Below are 20,442 nucleotides of genomic sequence, written 5' to 3'. Positions count from 1 at the left end.
TAATGTTTACCATAAAAAGATTCCTCTTTGAGGAGAGGAGCCTGGTTTCAGTCATCTTTAGGCATTGACTGGTATTTTTTAGAGGAGGAGGAGAAAAAGTAAGGTTTGTTTTTGTTTTCAAGATTTTAACTAACAATGGTAGTTCAGCAAATACACCTCTGTTGTTCTCTATAAACATTGTGCTCTCCAGGGATACAGATATGTGGCATTCCAGGTGGCACAGTGGTAAAGAATCTGCCTGCCAATGCAGGAGATGCAAGAGATGCAGTTTGATCCCTGGGTCAGGAAGATCCCCTGGAGAAAGAAATGGCAACCCATTCCAGTATTCTTGCCTGGAGAATCCCATGGACAGAGGAGCACGGTGGGCTACAGCCTGTGGGGTCACAAAGCGGGACACAACTGAGTGACTGGGCACAAACACACACACAGGATACAGGTATAAAAGCACTCACCAAACGGCCCTGCAATCCTGAGGCCAGCTAAAGGGTTAAAGGGAGTCAACGCTGCTCCCAAGGCTCTGATCCAAACTGGAATTGGTCTCTCTTGATCAGCAAGGTCTGGTCGTTCAGAAAAACCCCAAGGCTCCACTAAAATGAGATGACTAACCCTGTACGGGAAAGAACAGACTAAAGATCATTTGGCAAATTCACCCTAGGACTAGAAAGAACTTACATGATTTATAAAAAGGTAGAATGAACCTCCTTCAAACACCTGGCATTGAAGAGAAAACTGAGGACTGAACAGGCTACCTCTCGCTCTTATTATATGTGAACTGATGAGATTCGGTAGAATTTGAGAGGTGTCTGGTAGAAGGAGGGCTTCATATTTAATCTATCTAAATACAGATAATAATGGATGTGTGAGAGGGTATATGATAACTGTAACTATTCTTGAGAATCAGAAAAGACAGTATTTGTTGTTTAAGCTACACTCTGGCAAATGATACGGTTCCATATACCTCAATGTTGACACTGCAGAAATGACTGGAGATTAATACTACACTCATAAAATAACTTCAGGCACCAAAAATAGTTATTTCCTATGAGCCAAATCATTCTACAAGTTTAACAAGCATTAGGACTTTGGGTGGATTCAAAAGGACTTTGAATGAACTTTTCACAAACATAAAAATAATACTATGGGCCAAAAATACACCCCCTAGTTTGGGATTTCAGTTTGATGAACAGGAATGCATGTACCCTACCCATAACATCATGACATCCTGGCATGAGATTCTGTTCATAATTCTTTCCTAATTTTCTTCTTTAGTGATTAAAGAGACAGAACCCCTTCAGTTCGAACTCATATCAAATTGCTTCACGGCATCAAGAGTTTTAATTTTTCCATCTAATGAAGCGTCTTTCCGATGAGAGAAACCCAGGACCACGTCCTCATGATTGCATCACAGTACCACACATCAACTGTAGCCAAAACAGCCAACGGATGTCAGCAAAGATCTCCCAAGGATGAACGGACACTGATTCTGAAGTCCCTTTCCTAAGTCCAACTGAAATAGAAACGTAAAGAAACCAGAATATGGGAACAGATAGCTATTATTCCCAATGCAAAAAGTTTTATTATTTTTGGATTTCCCCAGTGGTCCAGTGCTCAACAATTCACCTGTCAATGAGAGGGACATGGGTTCAATCCCTGGTCTGGGAAGATATCACGTGCCACGGAGCAACCAAGCCCGTGCGCCGCAACTACTGAGCCCATGTGCCTAGAGCCTGTGCTCCACAAGAAGAGAAGCCACTGAAATGAAGAGCCCACGCACGGCAACCAGAGTACCTCCCGCTCGCTGCAACTACAGAAAAGCGTGCATAGCGGCCAAGATCCAGAAAAGCCAGAATAGATAAATAAATAATAAAAAGTTTTAGTATTTGTGTCAGCACAGATTAGTTAGTAATGAGTACTTTGCTATGACAGCATTTTCTCAGACAGAAAGCTTCGGAGAACAGACCCAGAGCATAGAGCTCCATGGACTCTTGGAGAATACTCAGCCCCATCTTTCATCTCATGACATGAGAAGAAAGCTGAGATGTACTGTGTGACTCATTTGACAGGAATTATTTACTTTTAATGTATGTGTGTGTGAGTGCTCAGTCACTTGGTCGCATCCGACTCTTTGCAACCCCATGAACTATAGCCCGGCCAGCTCTTCTGTCCATGGGATTCTCCAGGCAAGAATACTGGAGTGGGTTGCCATTTCCGTCTCCAGGGAAGCTCCCCGATGCAGGGACTGAACCTGCGTCTCCTGTGTCTCCTGCACTGGCAAGTAGTTTCTTTACCATTGCTCTTCCTGGGATCCAAACTCATATAGTAATCCAGAACCCACCTTCTAATATCCCAGAGAAGACAGCTTGATGGGATTGTCAGTTCACATCTAGGCTTAAAGAATGGTTCTAGCCAGACAGCATATGAGTCAGCTTATCAGACATCTATATCGAGATTCAGAGACTAATGCAAACTGCAAGAAAAACAAAGAACCAGCAAAGCAGGAACAAGAGAACAGTTCATCAGTTTCAAAACATAAAGAAGCATTCTTCTCCAGCTTAGTCATTACAGTAGGTCTTGAGTCTGAAGATGATGACCAGATTACAGCCTCCAGGCCTAAGACGTAGGTAACACCTGCTCCAACATGCTTATGGGACAGCTGAGCCTATATGCCAACAACGCTATACTAACCAGACATTCATGTGACATAAGTCAGCCACCAGCCAGTAATAATACAACAAAACAGCCAGATCCAGAACCAAAATGTACAAAGGAGTTTACAGGACGTACTAGGAAACAAGGAAAAGGACAAGAAAGAAGTCAGTACACAAAGGAGACATTCTCAAGATGCAGTTACCCCAGGTATTTCCCATTAGTTACAAGCTACTGAGGGAAGGATGGAGCACAGAACAATGAACTTAAATGCCTCTAACTGGGTCAAATAGAACACTCAGTCTTTCATCTCAAGAGGAACCAATAAGAAATGCTCAGCCCAGCTCCACATGGTCAGGAGACAGCCAGGCAAGATCAAAAGCAAGATGATCTGAAAACCTTTGAGTGAAAAAGACCAGATGTAACCTATTCTGTTGTGACTTGGAATGATCTCTTTGCTAAACACTTTCTAAGTTAATAAAAGTTTTCATAGTGTCCTTTTCCTTAGTTTATAACAAATACCTATAAAAAACAGACTGTCTTTGTACAGGATCCTGAGTTGTTGTTGTTTAGTTGCTAAGTCATGTCCAACTTTTTGCAACCCTGTGGACTGTAGCCTGCCACGCTCCTCTATCCATGGGATTTTCCAGGCAAGAATGGAGCAGGTTGCTGGTTCCTCCTCCAGGGGATCTTCCTGACCCAGGGATCAAACTGTCTCCTGGATCTCTGCTACTTGGCAGGTGAATTCTTTACCACTGAGCCACTGGAGAAGCCCATGGGATCCTGAGTGGCAGGAGCCAGAAGTAAAAGAAAATTAAAAAGGAACAGAGAGATATAAGAAAGGAGATGGTATCTTTGGCTACTTTTGCTGGTTTACTCTACTCTCCCTCTGTTGCCACCTTACGGTGCTCGGACGCTGCTTGATGAAGATTCTGTAGTGTAGCATGGCAGCCCAGGACACCTCACACAGTGCTTCCTGCTTGTCATACAGCACACCAATCTACAGGTAAAATCACAGGCAACCTGTCTAATTATTACACATCATGGTACGAGGACTGAGATGAACTAAGGTCATTTTGGGGAAGGAACATGGGGTTTGTGCCTCCATATGGAATAATCTATTAGTCAGTTTGTAACTTCTCTGCCCATCCACCGCACTGCTCTTCCAGAATGGCCCAGGGGTCCCCCTAGCACAGGGCCTTTGCGATTTCTGTCCCTACTGCCTAGAATGCTCTCCTGCTACTTTCCTTTGAGACCTCCACGTCAGCTGCAGTTGTACTTTAGAGGACCACAATGGACCCTGAGCCAGAGCCAGGTATTCATTAAGAGATCTCACAGCTGCCATGCTACTCATGTGGTTATTTCTGTCTCTTCCCCCAATGCACTGTAAGCCTTACAGGCACACAAAGTCACTCAACATTATTTAAACACACACAACCTGCTGGATTATAATGTTAGAGTGTTTCATTCAACACTGGTATTTCAATGGAGGATTTAGCCAGGTACTTTTACATGAAGTATCACAATTGCTGAATCTTTGATTACTGATTCTTGATAATCAGTATCAAGAATCTGGGAAATATATGGGGTCACTGCCACAAGGTAGAACAACTTTTATGGACAGAGGCACTCTGCTGCTCATAGAGATCAAGCACACAGGTTGACCTAATGTACCAAAAACTGGAAAAAATCAGTTTTTACTTGTTCTCTATTATTGGAATCCTTCCAAAACAAGTATTTTAATCTAGGAATTTTTGCTCTTTTCCCCAAACCATCCTATAAAAATAAACCAAGAATGAAAGAACGGGGCTGCCCATAAAAGACAGGATTAATATATACAGATTGGGACTTAAGTCCCAGTAAGTAAAAAAAATGTTGTCTTTGTGGTTTTTTTCTCCACGCATAGAAACAACAGAAGTTAAAGAGCTGTGTGTGGTTCTCTTAGGAGAAAAACGATGAAAACTATATCTGTCATACCTGAGGCGGCAAAGCAGAAAGTGGTATTCTCAAAGTTCACTCAAAAAAAAAAAAGAAAGACAAGATGCACAATGAGTGAAGGAAATTAACTGAATTTCATTTGGTCTCTATTAGACCATTTTCCCCTTCCTCTCACCCTCCCACCAAAGTCTTTGTGAAATGCAAAAATTTATTTTAAACTCATGACAGCATAATAAAAATGGTCCTTGTAGGGGAGGCCATGCACATGTAAGAACAGGGATTACATATGGAATCTCTGTACCTCTCTCTCAAAATAATTAAACAAAAGTTTTTAAAAAGGTGCTTGGATCAAGTTAAAGTTGGATAAGTGACATTTAGAGTAGGTAGTTCCTTACAATACAAAACAGACTACTCTACTGCACCAGAGGAAATACATATATGCCACCCAGCAGCTTTTCTGGCTCAGGTAAAACCTCTCAGATCACACAGACGGTGACCCTGACGACCACCCATATGTTTAGTATGAGTGCAACTTTGCTAAACCTCACTGACTGTGAGCCTGCTATAATTATGAACAAATGTAGGTGGCCATCTCTTGTGTTTAACTACGTCTGGATCTGTGAATCTGCTGAATTGTTCAGTTAGCCATAACATCAGATCTTCTATGTAAATCTGAACTAATCTGCTCCATCAGAATGGAGGAGGAAAAATTTCTGTAAGGTAAGCAATTGGCACCAGTAGGGACCATTAACAGTAATCAGAAAAAACACACTGCCTTCACTCATGACTTGGGATCTCTGAAAACCCAAAGAACCTTGTTATTGTGAAATCCACTTGTGTTTCAAGATGCAATTTTTACACAGTAAAAAATATAGGCCTTCATATCCAACATATTCTGTAGAGTCTCACTCAATATTTAGCAGCAATCAGCCAATTTAAACCTGCTAATTATTTCAAGCATTCTCTCATTCATCCATTGCTAATACTTAGTGGTTCTTGGTCCTCATACAGTAGTTCACATTTATGAGGCACAAACATTCAAGAATCATTTTCTAAAACGTAGTCAGTTCAACGCAGGGATCACTGGCTTTATTTTACATACTTGTTCTGCTCCCTTATTCTCTTTTATAGATGGTTTTCAAGTGGTTATTCCCTTCTAAATCACTGAAGCATCTTATTTCTTCAGAGCATTTCCCAACTGCAAATGAAAATCTCACCAAGTGACCTAAATGGCAGATAGCCATGAAGGGTCAGGAACCTGTGACATATGGTTTCATGACCAGAGCCTGGCCCACTGAGTGCCACGTCCTACCTCCAGGGAATAAATACCACAAGACAGACAAGAAGAATGGACTTGTGGACACAGAGGGAAAGGAGAGGGTAGGATGAACTGAGAGAGCAGCACTGATATACACACGCTGCCACATGTGAAACAGACAGCGAGTGGGGCGCCGCTGTGCAGCACCAGGTGCTCTGCTCAGGGCTCTGTGATGACCAGAGGGCTGGGAAGCGGGATGCGGGGGAAGGGAGACTCAGAGGGAGGAGATATATGCATACAGAGAGCTGATTCACAGTGTTGTACAGCAGAAACTAACACAACACTGTAAAGTAATGACACTCCAATAAAAGCAAAATAAATACCTGACCAGAAACAGAGGAAGCCCAGCCTCCACAGATAACCATGTTGCCTTACACCAGAAGAGTAGTCACTCTTCCCCATACAGGCAGTTGTTTATCACTGAGAGTAGGACTTGATAAAAGACAGTAATCCCAAAAAGCCAAGTAGAAGAAGGAATCTGGATTTCTTTTGAGAACACAGACCTACCAGTTAGCAAAACTGTTTTACCCTCCAGCAGAGAGGACTGCGCTGTGTCAACAGCACCTGCAGTTATGCAATGGGACGGCCTGACAGGCGCCCCCACACACTCTGAAAATGACCATCATCCCATTCACAGACGTCAGCCTCAAAGTTGGTCACAATTCCGGATTAGTCCATTCCTCCAGTGGAAAAACACACTGGCAACACAAAAATGTTGACAATTTTTTGTTTTCTTTCCAAAAAGATGAACAAAACAAAAATGAGCTTCGCTTCAATTTTCTGGGCACTCCAATGTGACCTCCTCTCAGATTCAGTTCAGTTCAGTCTCTCAGTCGTGTCCGACTCTTTGCGACCCCATGAATCACAGCACGCCAGGCCTCCCTGTCCATCACCAACTCCCGGAGTTCACTCAGACTCACGTCCATCGAGTCAGTCATGCCATCCAGCCATCTCATCCTCTGTTGTCCCCTTCTCCTCCTGCCCCCAATCCCTCTCAGATTAGCAACATAAATAACAGGAAACAGCATAAGAAAATACGGTAAAGGAAGGAGGAGATGCTACAAAGATTCTGAAGTAAACAATCATTAATTGAATGACTCTGAAAAAAAAATTCTATAGCAATAAAGGTTAGGGCACAGTAGAATAAAAATGCTACAAGACATAATGTGGGTATATTTTCTGTAGCTTAGAGATGAGGAAACTAAAATTTAGAGTTAAGTGATTTCCTCTAAGCCTTAAGACAGCACGAGAGCCTATGTGTTCTAATTTCTCTGGTTTCTTACTGCTGCTTCCTGAAACCTAGAAAAGACTAGGAAAAGCCTGCTGGATCCATAGGTCTAATGATGATAATAACTGTAAATAATAACAGCACAACAGTTTTTACTTGTGGCTTAAATTGTGTATGTTCTAATAAATACAAAGTCCTTTCACAAGCCTCCTACGTAGCAGATATAACAGGAAAACCTGACAATATTATTTCTGCTACTAAACTGGCCATCAGCTGTGGCTGTTCGACCTACAGGGTCCTTTAAGAGAATGTCTGTTTTCAAAGGATCAGACACCAACCACCACCAAAGAGGGGAACTGGAAACGGATGCCTGGGTGCCTCTCTTCTGACACCCCTACTCACCTGGATGGGTACTTCAGTGAGTAACCAGCAGCCAGGAACCCACCTAGGTTGTGTCCAAGCAAGATCATTTTGTCCAGTCCAAGGGCACATCGCCACTCTTCAATGGATTCCACAAACTGATTCTCCACTTCTTCTGCGTCACTGTCAAATCTGGGTCGACTACTTCGTCCAAAGCCCAGCAGGTCAAAAGCATAGACAGGTCTATTGGTGCAAAGATCGCCAAAATTCAGTGCCCAGAGTCCAAGACCTCCTCCAAAACCATGGAGGAGGACAAGCGGAGTCTTATTTGAAATATGAGAGAGCTTCAGCGTCCATATTTTATTTCCATTAGATATACGAACAGGTTCTTTTTTGTATGTGCAGGGGACACCTAACAGAAACATAGAAAGAGAAATTGTTTAGCCTCACGACTTCTGAGAAGGGGAGTAGTCTCAGAGCAACGGGAAATTAATCATCTAGGAATCACCTAGTATGCATTTACATGATTTTAGCCTTTATTATGTCAGCCCTTAAAAAAAAAATGTACACATTTTATTGAACCAAGTAATTCTTAATGACCATATCTCACACTTTCGTAGGAAGAGCTATCTCAGACAAGTCTCAAGTACCTGTGTCCTAGGTTTCCTGGCAAGTCATATTAGCTCTTTGGACTTCCTTCCACATCCATCAGTGGAGGGTGCTAGACAGGGACACAGTGGTCACTGAATCCATTATTTTAAGGTCTGTGGCTTCACCGACAATAACAAAGTAATAGTACCTTGTATGTGTAGAACACTTGAAGATTAAGCATTAAAGATTGAAGTCAGACTCAAAAGAAATACTTTTTCCTAAAACGTCATCATGAATTTAGGGAAGGATTAACAGTATGCGTATTGAACATGTGTTGAAATCTGAAGTCACCACAAGGTTTAGTAGAAAAAGATCACAGGGCATGGCAGGAACTCTTCAATGGGAGTGCTAGGTAGTCTGAGTTCAGATCCACAAAAGTAAATACTCCAGAGAAAATAAATAATCACAGTTGTGTAGATAAAACATCTTTCTTATCCTCAGTGCTACAGGACTAAATACTTTAAATTTCCCCCCAAACTGACTGAAGATGGAACTAATTTGAAATCCTTTTACCTCACATTATCAACTGAACAGCTACACTTTAGATATATCCCTTAAGGATTTGTGCATATATGTCTACAGTGGACAAATAGTGGAGAACCGCAAGTCTCTTTCCTTTAACCTGAGAAATCATTTCTGGTTTCGTCCCCACATGGTGGCCAAAAGGGAAACCCAGCATTTGTTGAGAATATTAACAAAGTCCACGTTACCTGAGTGAGGGGAAATGACAGCAGTCTGGAGAGGGAGGTGAGCTGGTTTTAGTGCCAAGCCCAACCACACTGGCATTCTGAACACAGACATTGTGTGAGTATTCCTATAAAAACTACCTGTGACCTCTATGAGAGCTCATCTCACTGTATTAGTTGGTGCTCCTGTGTCTGACATTGGAGCAGGGGCCAATTCTCCTATCTGCAGCCCTAGAACCTAGCAGGAGGAAATCATTATGTTCATCAGATACATGAAATGATTGCCTAGTGCTCCTGACCTTTTTTTTTTTTTTAAATCTCCTGACAAGAATTTTTTCATTTAGTAAACCACAATGACAACCTTCCCAGCTTTGGAGAGAACAAGATTACCTAATGGAGTTTCATGTTAAAAATACATGTAAAAAGGCTAAATGTCCCCTTCCAGGGATATATCCAGTTACAGTCACTTATTCCTGAATCATTCAAATTTACAACGAAATTCATTTGTGGCAGAGAAGATAAAAAATAGGTGTAAGTATCTGCACAAACATATACAATAATCACAGATGTATACCACTTAACCTCCTCCTCTAAACAAAACTGCCCAGTAAACAACATTACTTGAAAGTATATCCACAGATACCTAGGAATATTCTGAGAGTACACATTTGGGTAAACTTCAGCACTCACAAAAAACAACAAAAACAAAAAAGTTTCCATACTACTATGAATGTCAACATAAAGAATCCTACAATCCTAGAACCAGAAAGAATTCTAAGGATCAACACAGCACTTCCTCTTATAGGCAAAAACTAGAAGACTGAGAAAAGGGACTTGCCCAAGATCCTGTAAGCCCCGGCTGCAGCCCTGGGCCTAGACCAGGTTACATGGCTATACTCCACTATCTATTCCAATAGACAAGGCTGCTTGCGCTGCAGCACCTGCAGGCTGCTCCCAAAGCACAGTCTGGGGACCTCTGGTGAGTTGAGGACCCTTTTGGGAGGCTTTCCCAGGTCAAAACTATTTTCAAAACAGTCTCAGACTTTACCTGTCTTTTCCACTCTCATTCTCTGATGGGTATACAGTGGAGCCTTCCAGAGAACACATGGTAAGTGATGACCAACAGTCTAAATGCAGAAGCACATATGGCATCCAGGGGCCTTACCTTAAGCCAGACATTAAACAGATCTGTAAACTTATAAACAATGTTACTTGTCTTGATACATTTGTTCAGAAAGTAGCTATTTTTAGAAAACGTTATTTAAACTGCATTTATTGCTAGGGTTTTAAAGTAAATTGATAAGTTATCATAGTTTAATTTATACAGTTTTAATTTTTAATACAGTAACTATTGATAGCTATAACCACTAAACAAAGACCCTCGGGGTACTTCTTAATTAAAGAGTATAAAAGGACCTCAAGACAAAAGGTTTGAGAACCCTTGCCTTCTTTCCACACTTACACACTTACTGATGACATGAAAAAGGAAAAAAAAAGTTCTTTTGCCAACAACTAACACACCACAGAATCTTATCTTCAGTTTCAAGACAATGCAGTATATTGGACCTATTTTAGTAAGTGGCTCAGTTCACTTATAAGAAGAAAACCTTACATTTTAAAATTTTCTCTTCAGCTTCTTTAAGGTGTGAGGTTGATGTAGGGCACCATGTGGGAAGCCAACCAGTTAGCCATCCTGACCTAGAGCATCAAAACAAAATACAAAGAGGTGAGTTCATGCTATTCTCAACTCCCAACTGTTGCCCAGGGAGAAGAAAAGCAGAATAGAAAGTTCACTGTGTGATGAGGAAGCTGTCTGCAGGTGACAAATTCACCAAATAGGTACATAGCACTGTGATAGAGAACTGAGATACGGAGACCTTCAACCTGAGAACCTCCATGTAGATCTCAAAGTCCATCTTACCTTCACGGATAGTCACACTCCACACAGTCAAGTAGACTAAAAATGGACAGAACAAGAAAAGAGAAAAAAGGCATCCCCCCACCCCACTGCAAGACAGTTTCTCATCAGGGTGGAAGTACAGAAAGTCAAAGACCATGAGTTCGATCATTTCAATGGCAGATTCACAGCAAATATAAAACACACTTTCTATGAGGGCAGAGAGAAGAGAAACCTTATTAAAGAATGAGATTAAAAAAAAAAAAAAAGGCTTCAAATCTTATGGTTAAGAGTAGAACACATTCCTAAAACAAACGCAGAGGTCGGGCCCATGTTCAATCTACCATAGCATGACCCAGTTAACTATTAAAAGCTTTGGATTCCAGCAAACAGCAAATGATGAGAATGTCCCAGGCATCTGGAGAAGATAGCTAGAGAGAGAACAAGCAAGCAGGCCTTGGGCAAGAGGTGAGGAAAGGCACAGTGAGGCTTGTAGCAAAGCAAACAGAGGAGAAGCCTTCAGATCCTGACTCAGCAGCAGAACGTAGGCACATCCTGGCACGACGCGGGGCATCAGCGGTCACCTGACAGTCCCCAAGAGCTCAGCACCTACCAGTATCGCTTAAAGTGTGACCTTTCTCATGAGAGGAAATGAATTCGAGAAGACGAAGCAGATTCCAGAAGAGACTCGACAGCCAGAATGAAGGCTCGGGCAACAGGGATGGAGACAAGAAGGTGAGGAATAAGGAAAAATTAAACCAGGTGAGGGTAAGAACTTACAACTAGAAGATGAATAAGTCCTGGAGATTGAATGCATGGCATAGTGATTATAGTCAACAATACTGTACTGTAGACTTCGTAACTAAGAGACTAGATCTTAAATGTTCTTACCACACACAAAAAAGAGAATTGTGTGATGTGGTAGAGGTGATAGCCAAGCTATGGTGGGAATCATGCTGCAATATATAAATGGATAAATCAACACACTGTATATCTTGAACTTAACAATGTAACATGTTAATTATATCTCAATTTTAAAAATAAAAAAAGCAAAAAAAATCTAATGTAAGAAACAGGAGACCCAACAATTCTAATACATGATAGAATGAGCTCACTCTACAGTTACTTATTAAGCACACACTATCTTTACGGAACTATTCTATTCACTTCAGGCGTATCAGTTACCAAACAGAGCTAACAGTGATTTATTCTCCCTAAAGGGATCAGGATGTTGTTTTTGGACTGGATCTTCAAAAATAGGGTGTTTCTTTCTTTTTTTTAAAAAAATATATTTTATTGAGGTATAGTGGACTTACAATGCTTCAGGTGCACAGCAAGGTAATCAGGTATACAAGGTATACAAATACACACATTTTATTTTTGAATTTATTTTCCATCATAGGTTATTACAAGATATTGACTACAGTTCCCTATGTTATACAGTAAACCTTTGTTGCTTGTTGCATATCTATTTTTTAATTAGAAATCTAGCATTCTATTCATACTAAGTCAAACAAATAGAATCAAAATGTCATAATTTTTCCAATTAGGCAAAAATTCATGTTTATCAAATACATATATCATACATATATATATATATATATGTATACAAAAGCTTTTCTACTACACTTGATAAAGGCTCAAGAAAGAACATCCCCCCAAAAAAGAAGAGATGGAGAAACTGGAGAACATAAACTAAATGAAATGGGAGCACTGAATATGAAACAGAAAAAATGAAACAAACTAGATAAAAGATCATCATATAGTCCAGTTATTTTTAAACATGACTGCTCATTAGAAACATATCTGGAGCTGTGGAGAAAAAAAGCAATACCTGACCATTTGCACTTTTCAAAAAATTTCAAGATAATTCTGATATGCATCTGGATTTTAAAAAGTGATGACAGGTTCTTCTACTGGATCCTAGTTTTGGTGATACAGAGTTCTATTATTTTCCTGTTGATCAATCATGATACATAGTATTAAGTGAGTAATACTGTGATCATAGTTATATAATCACAATAGTAAAAGATATTTATCAGTTTTCACAATAAAATAGACAAAAAATAAAAGATAATTACGACTGCAAGCCATAATTGGAACATGATTAACAATATAAAATAATTACATACAATTGAGGGAGGGTCGAGCAGAGTGGTGTGGTAAGTGGAAGGGCATACATGCACATGTTTGCATCCACCCAGCCTTTTGGTTGGTGCATTTAATCCATTTACATTTAAGGTAATTATCGATATGCATGATCCTATTTGGAGAAGGCGATGGCACCCTACTCCAGTACTTTTGCCTGGAAAATCCCATGGACGGAGGAGCCTGGTAGGCTGCAGTCCATGGGGTCGCTAGAGTCGGACACGACTGAGCGACTTCACTTGCACTTTTCACTTCCATGCATTGGAGAAGGAAATGGCAACCCACTCCAGTGTTCTTGCCTGGAGGATCCCAGGGACGGGGGAGCCTGGTGGCCTTCAGAGTCGGACACGACTGAAGCGACTTAGCAGCAGCAGCAGCATGATCCTATTACCATTTTCTTAATTGTTTTGGGTCTATTTCTTGTAAGTCTTTTCCTTCTACTGTTTCCTGCCTAGAGAAGTTCCTTTAGCATCTGTCGTAACGCTGGTTTGGTGCTGCTGAATTCTCTTAACTTTTGCTTGTCTGAAAAGATTTTGATTTCTCCATCAAATCTGAAGGAGTCTTGCTTGGTAGAGTATCCTTGGTTGTAGGTTCTTCCCTTTCATCACTTTAAATCTATCATGCCATTTCCTTCTGGCTTGTAGAGTTTCTGCTGAGAAATCAGCTGACAGCCTGATGGGGATTCCCATGTATGTTATTTGTCATTTTTTTCCTTTTCAGTTTTAATATTTTATCTCTGTCTTTAAATTTTGTCAGTTTGATCACTATGTGTCTCAGTGTGTTCCTCCTTGGATTTATCCTTCCTGGGACTCTCTGTGCTGCCAGAACTTGGTTGACTATTTGCTTTGCCATGTTTGGGAAGTTTCCAGCTATTATCTCTTCAAATATTTTCTCAGGTCCTCTCTCTCTCTCTTCTCCTTCTGGGACCCTTACAGTGTGAATGCAGGTGTGTTTAATGTAGTCCCAGAGGGTCTCTTAGGCTGTCTTCATTTCTTTTCATTCTATTTTCTATATTCTCTTCTGTGGCAGTGATTTCCACCATTCTGTCCTCAAGTTCATTTATCCATTCTTCTGCCTCAGTTATTCTGCTATTGGTTCCTTCTAGATGCAGGAGCCTGGTAGGCTGCAGTGCATGGGGTTGCTAAGAGTCGGACACGACTGAGCGACTTCACTTTCACTCTTCACTTTCATGCATTGGAGAAGGAAATGGCAACCCACTCCAGTGTTCTTGCCTTGAGAATCCCAGGGATGGGGGAGCCTGGTGGGCTGCCGTCTATGGGGTCGTATAGAGTTGGACACGACTGAAGCGACTTAGCAGTAGCAGTGTATTCTTCATCTCTGTTTGCTTGTTCTTTAATTCTTCTAAGTCCTTGGTAAACATTTCTCGTATCTTCTCAATCTTTGCCTCCATTCTTTTCCCAAGATCCTGGATCTTCTTCACTATCATTATTCTGAATTCTTTTTCTGGAAGGTTACCTATCTCCACTTCATTTAGTTGTTTTTCTGGGGTTTTATCTTGTCCCTTCATCTGGGACATAACTTTCTGCTTTTTCATCGTGGTTAACTTTCTGTAATACAGTTTTTGTTTCAGCCGCTGCAAAACTGTGCTTCTGTCTGTCCTCTGATGGGTGAGGCTAAGAGGCTTGTGTAAGCTTCCTGATGGGTGGGACTGGCATGGGAAAAATTGGGTCTTACTCTGGCAAGCAGGGCCTTGCTCAGTAAAGCTTTAACCCAATTATCTGCTGATAAGTAGGGTTGCACTCCCTCCCTGGTAGTTGTTTGGCCTGGGGCAACCCAGCCCTGGGGTCTACAGACTCTATGGTAGGATTAATGGTGAACTCCAAGAGGCTTTACGCCAAGGGGGCCCTTCCAGTGCCCCCATTCCTGAAGTGAGCCCCTCCAACCCACACCTCCAGAGGAGGCCCTCCAACACTAGTTTTGGTTCAGTCTCCGGTGGGGTTACTGCTGCTCTCCTCTGGGTCTTCGTGTGTTCAAAATTTTGTTTGTGCCCTCAAAGACTGGAGTCTGTTTTCCCTCAGTCCTCTGGAAAGGCTATAATTGAATCCCGCTGGCCCTCAAGGCCAGATTCCCTTTGTCAGATCCCCAGGCTGGGAAGCCTCATGTAGGGTTCAGAACCTTCACAACAGTGTGAGAACTTCATTGGCATTATTATTCTCTAGTCTGTGGATCACCCACCTGGTGGGTTTGGGATTTTCATTTTATTGTGATCGCCCCCCTCCTATCATCTTGCTGTGACTTCTTCTTTGTCTTTGGATGTGGGGTATCTTTCTTTTGGTGGGTTCCAGCATCCTCCTGTTGATGGCTGTTCAACAGCTAGTTGCAATTTTGGTGCTCTCGCAGGAGGAGATGAGCACACAGCCTTCTACTCCACCATCTTGAACCGAAACCAGAGGATATTTCGAAAGCTGCAGTGGTGGTTCAGGCAGTCCCCGTGTAAGAAAGGCATGAGCACATGTACATAATGAAGTATGCCATGCATGTGGCGAGGTGACAAGGGCACTGTTTCCAATGGCTGCTCTAACAAATTACCACATGCTTAAGCCACAGAAATTCATTCTGTCACAGCTCTGGAGACCCAAAGTCTGAATTCAGTGTCACTGGGCTGAAACCTAGCTGCTGGCAAGGCCACCCTCCCAATGTAGGCTCTAAGGGAAAAACTCTTTCCTAGTCTCTCACGGTTCCCGTGGCTGCTGGTATTCCTCACCCGAGCAGCAGTACTCCAGTTACCTGTGCCCCTACTACATGCCTTCCCACTGCCACATGTCTTCTGAAGCAGGAAGTATGTTCCAAGATAGAGTAAATACACTCAATAAACAGTAGTTGATATTATACTGACAACAATAGCTATGATTCACTAACATTGATGAGGCATAAAATAAGAGTTTTATATGAGGTTCAGAGGGAGCGCAAAGATAAGAATTGACAGAGAATCGTCATTTTACATAAACTGCTTGTCTCAAAGGTAAGGCTGCTTCTAGATGACCTGCACTGGGAACTGCAGCCCTGCTTCAGCCTTTCACTTGAAGCTTTAATGGCAGTTTTGGCATTTCTTATTCTCTGTCCTCTAGACATATAACATTCCCTGTCCTCTTGCTTCCTGGACCTGAATATCCTTGGAATACACCTCTCCCCTTCTTCCCATGATTCATTAGACTCTTATCAACCTCAGATTAGATTCCATTTCTCCCACATACCCAAAAAAGGGTTAGATCAAGGTGGCAGGATGGACTCCTGTAATCAAGCTCTATTTTCTTAATTCTCAAGTTGTGTCCTCAAGCTCACATTTATTCATCAGTATCCTCACCTAACTGAAAGATCTCTGAAGGTAAGGACTCACTGAATGCTCAGTTTCTATCCCAATACCTAGCATATTAATACACATTCATGATATGAAGTTTTTTGCTTCACCTTAAGTGTACTGCTTGCAATGAATTAGAAGTGGATGACTGTGAAGCTCTCCATCTTAATATACAATTGGGTTACATGGATGTATGCATGTAAGTCAAAATTCAGCAAATGAATACATAAAAACTTAAGTGTATTTCATCATAATAAAATTTTACACCAAAAAAAAAAAAAAAAAAGGTAAACAGTCTGAATTTGATAATTGGTTACAAAGAAGGGATACTAGAGGATTCCTAGGTTTCTGTCTGAGATGCCACCAATAACAATAGAGAATACAGGAGTAAGAATAGCTGTGAGGGACTTTGGTAATGGTCCAGTGGTTAAGACTTCACCTTCTAATGCCAGGGGTGTGGGTTCAATCCCTGGTTGGGGAGCTCAGACCCCACATGCCTTGTGGCCAAAAAATGACAACATAAAACAGAAGCAATAATGTGACAAATTCAATAAAGACTTTCATAATGGTTCACAACAACAACAACAAATCTTTAAAAAAGAAAAGAATAACATTGAATAGAAAAACATGCTAAGTTCTGAATAGGGTGATACAGCATCTACCCCATTTTTCTAGGGTTTGTAGGCTCATCCTACTGCATTTCCCTTCCCTATAAAATTTCTCTAGGCATTATGTATAACAGGTGCTCAATAAATAAAGTTTGCTGAATGATTAAGTCACTCCCAATCCAAGATACTCTCAGTTCAGGCTATACCCATTTCACAGATGTGAACACTGAGGTTCAGAAATGTCAAGCAAAAAGCCCAAGAGTATACCACTAGCAAATTCAGTTCAGTTCAGTTCAGTTGCACAGTCGTGTCCGACTCTTTGCTATCCCATGAACCGCAGCACGCCAGGACTCCCTGTCCATCACCAACTCCCGGAGTCCACCCAAACCCATGTCCACTGAGTCGGTGATGCCATCTGTAAGTAAACGACATAGAGGTGTGACTTGAACTGAGTGACTTCAAAACTCTTTTTTTCTCAGGCGACCACATTCCTTAAAACGTCTGAGGAGTTGTCATTACCTATAGAACAAAGTCATATTCCTTAGAGCCGCGCAGAAAATGCTTCACATTCCATCCATAGATTAACCTCTCCCCATCTTGTCTTTTCACACTGTACTTTTTCAGTACCTCATAACTCCCCAAATTTCATAATATTTTATGCCTCTGTGGCTCTGCCTCTGTCCAGAACACCTTGTCTTTTCTGAGATACTTACTGTCCCTGATCCTGATGCCAAGCGTCATTAGTCACTCCTCTGACCCTTGTCACATATACAGTTAGTATTATTGCTCTGGTTACTTGTTTACGTTATTTATCTGCCCTATTGCACTGTGAGCGTAATGAATGCTAAACCCACGTTTAACATCATTCTTATAATGCCAGTGCCAAAAACACTAACCGGCTGATGGCCATGTGAGTGCTTCATAACTGTGTGTGTGAAATGAAGGCCTTGGTCATAAGAAATAAAAGAAGCAGATGAAGGAAGGCAAATGAGGATCGTTTCTATAGGCAGAGAGCACCTCCAGTACCACAGGTTCTCATTAGAAGATAGGACGTGGGCAAGTTACAGGCCTGAACCTCCCAAAACAAAACAAAAAACAAACAAATGTCAGTGCAAAAAGGTCAGTCAAGAAAAGGGTAATCAACAGAATAAACAATTTAGGAAGGTGATCAGAAGCCTGGTGCTTCACACTTATTTCTTCATATACATAAATTTTTCCTTTTTATCTGCTAGTCAAATTTCTTCTTGTCTTTAGATATAAAGACTTCATAGTAAGTTTCATAACTATGTATGTATGTGTGCATATGAACACACATACACACAGAGGATTACAGGACAGGACTCTAAGCAGGTGTGAGCTTCCCAGGTAGCTCAGGGCGTAAAGAACCCACCTGCCAATCAAGGAGATGCAAGAGACTCAGGTTCGATCCCTGCTTCAGGAAGATCCCCTGGAGCAGGAAATGGTAACCCATTCCAGTATCCTCCCCTGGGAAATCCCATGGACAGAGGAGTCTAGCGGGCTACAGTCCATGGGGCCACAAAAGAGTCAGACATGACTGAGCGACTGAACAACATAAGCCAATGTACTTACTTGGTCAGGTTTTCACGGCAGGTGGGTTATACTGTGGAGACAATATGTGAAAAGAGGAATGCTGGGGTTCCAGTTCTAAATGGAAGATCCCACTCTCATCTCCCCCACGCATACACTGAATCCACAGCTATAGATGGAACAGTCTCCTCTGACAACAACCTAAAAGCTGGCTGAGCAAGCCCTCCATAAAAGGGGGAAACCAGAGAGAAACCACTTCGAAGCAGGTGGGAAAGGCTGAGACAATCTCACCATAAATGCTGCTGCTGCTGCTGCTAAGTCACTTCAGTCGTGTCCGACTCTGTGTGACCCCATAGACAGCAGCCCATCAGGCTCCACCGTCCCTGGGATTCTCCAGGCAAGAACACTGGAGTGGGTTGCCATTTCCTTCTCCAGTGCATGAAAGTGAAAAGTGAAAGTGAAGTTGCTCAGTCGTATCCGACTCTTAGTGACCCCATGGACTGCAGCCCACCAGGCTCCTCCGTCCATGGGATTTTCCAGGCAAGAGTACTGGAATGGGTGCCATTGCCTTCTCTGACTATATAGTGCAGCTACCCACAATAAGGAGGTAACGCAAAACCCAGAGCTTCTCCCTGAGGAGCAAACAGCTCATAACTCACATAGGGCTCCCTGGCTTTGAAGACTGGCACCTGAAAGATGAGCCCCAAAACGTCTGGTTTTAAGGCTCAAGGCCATGACACACGTGGGGTGTGGATACCAAAGAACGGTTCTCAAAGGGCTTGTGTGTAGCCTCACAGGCACCAGGGCCCAGCCCAGAAGCAGCCCCCTGAAAGCACCCCGGCTTCATGTGAGAGACTCAATTCCTAGTCTTAAAGCGACGGCAGAAGGGGCAGGGGCCTGCTGGGATGCTCCCCAGGGATGGAGACTGGTGGACATCATCTTCCTGCTCCCTGCCATCTTCTGTTTGGTGACCCAGTTTTTAGGTCTGCTATCCAGAGGACACCCCTTCTTTCCCCTGGCTCTGGCAGTCAGAGGGGCTTGTGTTCCTGGGTGCCGTGGGGCTGTAACAATCACAGAGACAGTTCTTGAAGACTATCACCCCCAGGACACCAACACAGACAAAACGCACCCCACCTCTCTCTCAGAAGAGGCCTGTTTATTTGTCCAGGAGTTTTGGCCTCAGAAGCAGGTTTCTGGTGTGGCACACATGAGCAACTACAGAGGTGCGTTCACGGAGCACAGGCTGGGGGATGCCTTTTTACACTCACCCTCTGCCATGCTATAGCTCACCAGCATCCTCCAGAAGGGAGCTCGTCCAATCCTCTGGAGCCCTGATTTGTTTGACTGCTGCCCAGAGGACACCTCCAGATCCGGGGACAGTAGGGAGGCTTATGACTGTGGTCCTATAGCACTTATCTCTATTTCTGTAGGGTTTTTTCCCCCTCTGAGGTTTTATCATGTTTTTTCGTTTGAAACATATTCCTTTGTTTCTTCACTTTGCTTGATTCTCTGTGTTGGTTTCTATGCATTAGATGAAAAACAATCACTTCTCCGAAAGGGTAAAGAGTTGGTTGCAAGAGATGAATCTTAGTGTTCAGCCCTGCCCTAGCTCCTGGCTGTCTTTCAACCCTTTGTGATTGTCCAAGAAGCTAATTTTATTTTTACTAGTTCCCAGTAGTTGAGGGTATGCCAACACAGGGTCCCAAAGGGGAGGATCTCAGTCAGCACCTAGATTTAGGCTGATTGGAAGCCAAACACTCAGGTATCAGTTTTTAAAGAACACAACGAAAGCAAAAATAAACAAGTGCAACTACATCAAACTAAAAAGCTTCTGCGCAGCAAAGGAAACCCTCAACAAAACGAAAAGGCAACCTACAAAATGGGAGAAAATATCTGAAAATCATAAATTTGATAAGAGGTAATATCCAAAATACATAAAGAACTCATGCAACTCAACAGTGAAAAAAAAAAGTCCAGTTAAAAAATGGGCAGAGGATCTGAATACACGTTTTGCCAAAGACAACATACAGATGGCAAACAGACAGATGAAAAGATGCTCAGATCACTAACATTGGAAAAATGTAAATCAAAACCA

At 42.2% G+C, this 20,442-nt stretch overlaps 1 protein-coding gene across 2 annotated transcripts in view; it reads right to left on the bottom strand.

Annotated features, from left to right (window-relative positions):
- Positions 1 to 20,442, bottom strand: part of ABHD5 (abhydrolase domain containing 5, lysophosphatidic acid acyltransferase) — a 42,408-nt gene that overhangs the window by 10,226 nt on the left and 11,740 nt on the right. Inside the window, exons 1-4 of one of the 2 annotated variants that reach the window (XM_070359155.1) lie at positions 10,440 to 10,493; positions 9,876 to 9,992; positions 7,533 to 7,902; positions 453 to 607 (exon numbers count right to left, since the gene is read on the bottom strand). In XM_070359155.1, the coding sequence (XP_070215256.1) occupies positions 453 to 607; positions 7,533 to 7,902; positions 9,876 to 9,894 (544 nt within the window). In that variant the 5' untranslated portion in view covers positions 9,895 to 9,992; positions 10,440 to 10,493. Of the gene's footprint in view, positions 1 to 452; positions 608 to 7,532; positions 7,903 to 9,875; positions 9,993 to 10,439; positions 10,526 to 20,442 lie in introns of those variants that run through there. The other variant, XM_005891084.3, reaches the window with a different exon arrangement.

This window comes from Bos mutus, chromosome 22 (genome assembly GCF_027580195.1).
Source record: "Bos mutus isolate GX-2022 chromosome 22, NWIPB_WYAK_1.1, whole genome shotgun sequence".
In the NCBI taxonomy this organism is placed as follows: Eukaryota; Metazoa; Chordata; class Mammalia; order Artiodactyla; family Bovidae; genus Bos; species Bos mutus.
This window is presented reverse-complemented; position numbering and strand designations above follow the sequence as displayed.